This window comes from Theropithecus gelada, chromosome 6 (assembly GCF_003255815.1).
Source record: "Theropithecus gelada isolate Dixy chromosome 6, Tgel_1.0, whole genome shotgun sequence".
NCBI classification, from domain to species: domain Eukaryota; kingdom Metazoa; phylum Chordata; class Mammalia; order Primates; family Cercopithecidae; genus Theropithecus; species Theropithecus gelada.
In genome coordinates this window covers 172,094,977-172,100,976 of record NC_037673.1, presented here as the reverse complement: position 1 = coordinate 172,100,976, position 6,000 = coordinate 172,094,977, and the positions used below count along the sequence as shown (strand labels likewise).

General features: G+C 50.9%; 1 protein-coding gene across 5 annotated transcripts in view; it reads right to left on the bottom strand.

Moving 5' to 3' along the window:
• Window positions 1-405: 405 nt before the first annotated feature.
• CPLX2 (complexin 2) overlaps window positions 406-6,000 on the bottom strand; it is an 84,059-nt gene continuing 78,464 nt past the window's right edge. For 3 of the 5 annotated variants that reach the window (XM_025387935.1, XM_025387937.1, XM_025387936.1), the window contains exons 2-4: window positions 1,859-1,977; window positions 1,547-1,722; window positions 562-786 (exon numbers count right to left, since the gene is read on the bottom strand). In XM_025387935.1, coding sequence (XP_025243720.1) covers window positions 589-786; window positions 1,547-1,722; window positions 1,859-1,889 — 405 coding nt within the window. In that variant the 5' untranslated portion in view covers window positions 1,890-1,977 and the 3' untranslated portion in view covers window positions 562-588. Of the gene's footprint in view, window positions 787-1,546; window positions 1,723-1,858; window positions 1,978-6,000 lie in introns of all 5 variants that reach the window. The other 2 variants (XM_025387934.1, XM_025387933.1) reach the window with 2 other exon arrangements.

Here is a 6,000-nt window from a genome sequence, read left to right as displayed (position 1 = left end):
GGAGATGGAAGAAGGAGAGCCCCAGCCTCCTGCCCACATCCCAGCCTGGCCAGACCCGGGGTCTCTCAGCCTGGGCCTTCCCGGGACAGGCTTCCCCTGACTCCCTTCCTCAGAGCCAGGCCACTCAGTGCCCCTGCCCTGACCTGGGGGCCCACTGAGGGTTGGAGGCTAAAGGTCAGCATGCTGGGCAGGGCTGGAATGTGTCATTACTTTGGCTGACTGGGGACAGTGGTCCTCCTGGCAGTGGGGAGCATGAAGGAACGTATAGGGGTCACCACACTAGCATGACCTTAGGCTTCCTGAGGGGGCTCCCAGTACCTTTGGCCCTGGGTTCAGCGCCCCCCCACCCCCACTGGGGAAAGACTGTCTTCCCTTTTTCAAGCTACTTGGGAGTGGGGTGCAGGTGGATACCCTGGAATGAAGGGAGGTGTGAGGGAGAGCTGAGGGGGAGAAGCCCCTGGCCGGGGAAGGGGGGCAGAGGCCAACTGAGGTTTTCCCCTTCAGAGTTGAGACTTAACCTAATAAAAAGAAAAGAAAGAACCAAAAAGAAGTAGTAACAGGTGGAGTGGGCTGGGGCAGGAGGCCTGGTTACTTCTTGAACATGTCCTGCAGTGGCCCGGGCAGGTATTTGAGCACCGTGTCCAGGATGCTCTCCTCTTCCTCCTCCTCCTCGTCCCCGCAGCCTGCAGGGATGGCCTTCTTGGGCCGGGTCAGGCTCCCCTCGCAGGGCTGTTCGAGGGCCGCTTTCTCCTCTGCTTCCTTCTCCTCCTTCTTCTTCAGCCCATACTGGGGAGGGGTAGGGCAGAGACACGCATGAAGCGGGGTGGGCAAGGAGAAGCAGGAGTCTCACGATCATGCAGCACTGGCTGAGGTGGCCAGGAGTACCTCCCGAGCCTCAGTCCTCTCATCCGTAAGGTGGGGATAAGGGTGTCTTCCCTGTAGGATGGTGCCTGGTCCTCAGTGGGAGAGACCATGCGTGGGGTTTCCTTTAAAATTAACATCTGCCCATGAGAACTTCCTGCTGTGCTGAAATCCCCAAAGATCTGAACACGCGGCGTTTGCTCATATATTTTGAGCCAAATTTGGTGACGAGTCTGACTTGAACCAATGGAAGACTACTTCTAGCCTTTATTTATTGCAGGGCACTGACAGACATGCACTGGACTGTCTGGAGTAGGGTGGCAGCCCCAGACCCGCTGGGAGTGACACCTAACAGCACAAGGTGCTTAGGACACTGTGGTATTTTTCGAACATTCCCCAGTTCGGAACTGCATTCATTTTTTGGTCCCAAGAATCTGCAGTACTAAATGGTGGACCGTAGGGTCCACCCTCTTGGAGTACCTACTACGCGCATTCTCTTAATCCCCAAAAGGATCCCTTGAGGGAGGTGTCCTTGTGACACCCATTTTGCTGATGAGAAGAGTGAGGCTCAGAGAGAGCTAGGGCGAAGGTGAGAGCTGGGATCCAGGGGAGGCCGGGCAGGGGCTTTCGCTGAACCGATTTTACCCGCTTGTGGCCCTCCCCAGGGCGGGCGGGCGGAGCTGACCTTATCTCGGATCTGCTGCCGGACCTTCTCCCGCTCCGCCTCCATGCGCGCGTGCTTGGCCTTGCGCTCCTCCTCCTGCTGCCGCAGGGCCTCCTGCCGCTCCTCCTCCTTCTTCTGCGCGTCCGGGTCCTTCTCCTCTTCTCCCCCCAGCATCTTCCCCATGTCCTTGGTGGCCCCTACGAGGAAGCGGTGGGAGGGAGAGGGCGGGGTCAGCCAGGGATCAGGGCTGGGGAGAGAGGGGCTGGGCGGGCCGAGCCCCCTCCCACAAGGGTCGGACCCGCGGAGGACGCGCGGTGGGGCGCTGGACCTCACCTCCAAGGGCCTGCTTCATGACGAAGTCCATGCCGCCGGCTCTGGTTAGCGTGCCCTAGCCCACGGCAGAATTTGCATGCAGCGCTCCTGGCTGGCCTGGCTCGGGAAGACGTGACAACCTGCAAAAGAGAATTGGGAGTCAGATGGGAGAGGCCTCTGCGCAGGCAGGGCAGTGGAGCTAGACAGACAGCAGCCTCACCCTGGTTCAGACACCAGGCACCCATCACTCAGGTCAAGACCCAATGCCCTGCTAGAGGAAAAAGGAGAGGGAAGAGAGCGACTTACTGGGCAGACACGTAGGTGCTGCCAAATAGCTTTTTGAAAGCGGTTTGGTCCCTATTTTAAAGGCTTCATCTTGACGCTATTGTTCAGATTTGATTGAAGCCAGGAGCTTTGGAAAGAGCCGTGAACTTGGAGTCAGGCAGATCTGGGTTCCAATGCCACCGTCATTTCCTTATTTGCCATGGAACCTTCAGCAAGGCCCTAACCTGCTCAAGTCCCCAGTTTCCCCCTCTCTAAGAGAGAAATGGCAATGCCACCTTTCCCCTGGGTCCGGCGGGGATTGGAGGGGGCCCAGCCTGGGCCACTGGATCAGCCCATCAAAAGACCAGCCCGTGTTACTGCCCCAGCCAATCGGAGGCAGCTGAGCCAATGAGAACAGCCAGCTTGGATAAACAGATCCTGACTTTGGAAATTAGACAAATGGAAAATAAGTTATTTTTATTGTAGTGTACATGTAATTTTTATGTTTTGTAGCTTAATATCGATTTTTATTTTGAATTTCACATGGGAGTGTTGGAGACATAACCTTCTGGGGGCTTAGGGCTTTTAAACTACCTAGCATGGGCCTTGCAGGCACTTGGCAGACATTAGTACCCTACCCCTCTTCCTAAATCACCGACTTTCGGTTTTTATTATATTTTTTATTGTTCTGTTTTTGCCTCAGAAGTGTTCTCCAAATACAATCTTAATGGGAATCTCAATATGCAAAATATGTAAAAGTGGAACTCTTCCAATGGTAGAGGTGGGGGAGGAAGAGCCTTCCCCCTTGGCCTCCTTACCATCTTCACCCCACATCCCTGAGAAGCTGAACCCTAGTACTCTAACTTGAGAGTTTCTTTGTATTTTAACCATTCAGTTCCACTGGTTCTTTAACAGACACAGATCTGTTTTCAAGTGTAGAGGGGACATCCGTGAGCTATCCAAAGTGTGAAGTAGCTTCATGGTAAGCGGAGGCCAGGCCTGCTCCCCAAGGCCTTTTGTCCCACACTGCCTTGCAAGGAAGAAAAAAGGTTCCTGGGAAAGGGCGGCAGATATTGCAACCTTGTTGGATTCAAGGCTGGATATTGCAACCTGGCTGAGTTCTGGGTCACTGGTTGTTCTTTGATAGATTTTCTTCATTTCTCTCAAGATGAGAAGTCATATCGGTAGACTGAGATTATTTCATGATATGGGGCCCAAGAGCTTATCTACGTGATCAGACCATCTCATCTGATAGGTTGTTCTGGGAAGAGAAAGTCATTCTGTAGCAGAAAAAAAAAAAAAAAAAAAGCAAAACAAAAAACCCAGGGGCTTTGGCATCAGACACACCTGGTTCAAAATCCAGGCAGCTATACTTACTGGCTGTGGGTCCCTGGGCAAGCTTCAGTTTGCTCCCTGCAAAATGGGGGAGTATTAAGGCCGCCCTAGAATGGATGTTTGAAGGAGAATGAATGATACCAGTCAAGTGCCTGGGGTGTTGCAGGAACTCATAAAATGTCAGCCGTTGCCGACTACGTATTTGTGGAACAAGCCAAAAAGGAACAGGCTTTCCATGCTTTCTAAGAAATGCAAGAGAACCCACCTGCCTAACCCCAAATTCTGAGTTTGAAGGTTGCTCAGCTCAGTCAAGATGTTTTCGCTTGATTTAATACATTGTGAAAAAGCTTCATTTCTAAGAACAGGAAATGAACAATTTAATAATCAAGTGATTTCAGGAACTCTTGGGTTCCTACTCTGTGTTTACATAGAGCTCAAGGAATTACCAGGTGGCAGTGGGAGATGCAGGGCTCTAATCTGAGATGTTCCAAATTGGGCAGGGCACCCAGGCTTTAGTTGCACCCTCATCCCTAACTTGCTGGGTGATTCTGATGTGTCTCTCTCCTGGAGCAGATGATCTTCCAGACCCTTTCTCCCATGCCTCTGTTGAAGCAGTCTGCAGCATTTGAACTGCTGACAACCCCACTGTACCCCCAAACCTCCTTCTCTCCTGGTCCTGTGACTCAGTTCTTTCCTGTCCCTGCTTCCCCTGTTTCCTCTCCTCTCCTCTTTTCTTCTCTTCCTTTGCATTTTCTGACTCCTCTTCTTCCTCCTGTCTCTTACATAAGCTTTTTCCCCATAACTCTGACCTCAGCCCCTGCCTCTTTTTTCTTTCTAACCTTTCCCTGGGAGAACTCATCCATTCTAGGGGTTTTAATGACCACTGAAACTGATGACACCTAGACCTGTATATTGACTCATCCAGCAAGTATTAATTGAGCACCTACTTTATGCCAGTCAATGTGTTAGGCACTGGGGATTTACAGGAAGCAGGCCAGACAAAGCCTTGACCTCATGCAGATTACATTCTGAGGCATGTATATGTGTATGTGAGTGTGGGTGTACATGCATACATATGTAGGGAAATAGGCAATACATAAGTAAAAAAACACATTTCCTTCTCCTGGATACCCTTTCCTGTGGGCACCACTCAAACTCAACATGCCATTTCTGTATCACCCAACTATCACCTACTCCAGCCACCTCTGCTTGCAGGCATGCATTAATCAGACATTGTTTGCCACTGCCACCCCTCCCCCAGTTTGCAAAGTACCTCTGCTCACCACTGAGTCTTCTCAATGCTTACATTCCTGTGGCTCTAATAGCTCTTCTTCAGCCTGCTGGGATTCTTTATCTGAAATTCCCAACTCTGCCCAAAAATCCTGCTGCCCAATCCCAGTATGAACCTCTGAGCTGTTAAGCAGTCTCCCGTTCACTCTGTCTACACTCTCCTAACCAATTCTCCTTTTCTCAAGGCCTAAACTACTACTGCCTTCTCCCTCTCAGCAGGTGACTTTCCCCCACTTCAAGGGCCAAAGTATAAGGGGTATGAGCTCTGAAGTTAGGCATGCCTGACTCACATCTTGAATCTGCCGCTTTTTAAGCTGTGCAATAGTAATTGACCTAGCTTCGTTGATACTTGATCTTCTCTATAAAATGAGAATTATAATGCCACTTTGAAATTTTAGAAATACTCTATGGGATGTGTTTGCGCATGCTGGGTGCTCAGTAAATGGTGGTTTTAATAATCAAAACAATTAATGTCAGTGAGTGGGAGCTCCAGTAACCTCCCTTCCTCCTAGCTCCTGAGGAAGAAGCCCTCTTCTGGCTGAAGCCAGTGCATCCACCTGTGCCCTGGATTCCCTCTCTTTATACCTCATCACTCCCTCTTCCTCGCATCTTCCATCTCCTCTCCACAGGTTGCTTTTATCCCCTCCCTTCTTTAACTCCTTCCCTATATTCTGTGTTTCCCTTAATCCTACCCCTCTCACTTTGTGACGAAGTGATCTCAACGTGGTATCTCCACGTCTTCACCTCCCAGTCAAGCCCTACCTCTCTGTGAGACCAGAGCTCTGCTGCCTCTGCAGGAACCCTGAAACTGCCATAATCAGTCGCCACAGGTGATCCAAGAGGGTCTTCACAGCCGTCATCCTCCTCCTCCATCCCTCTGCTGAATCACATGCTGCTGCTGACTCCCTCCCCCAACCTTTTCCAGCTTTCTGGAATCTCCTCCTGAATTCCATGACACAGCACTCTTGTGGTGTTCATCCTACTTTTCAGATAGGTCTTCTCTCTCTTCTTTGCTGACTCCTTTCCTTTCTTTTAAAGTGAAGATGTTCTCCAAACGAACTCTCCCCTCCTGCCTCTCCTGCTCCTCTGTCTCCCTTGGGAATCTCATCTACCCCTATTGGTTTAGTGCACTTCTTTAGCCACAGACACTTCCCTCTCTCTGCCTTCCCTCCCCCAAACCTGCGCATTTAACTCTCTGTTGGATGTTGTCACATGGATAATCTCAAATTCTATCTGTCCAAAGATCAGTCTCATCCTGGCTTTCCCCACACACC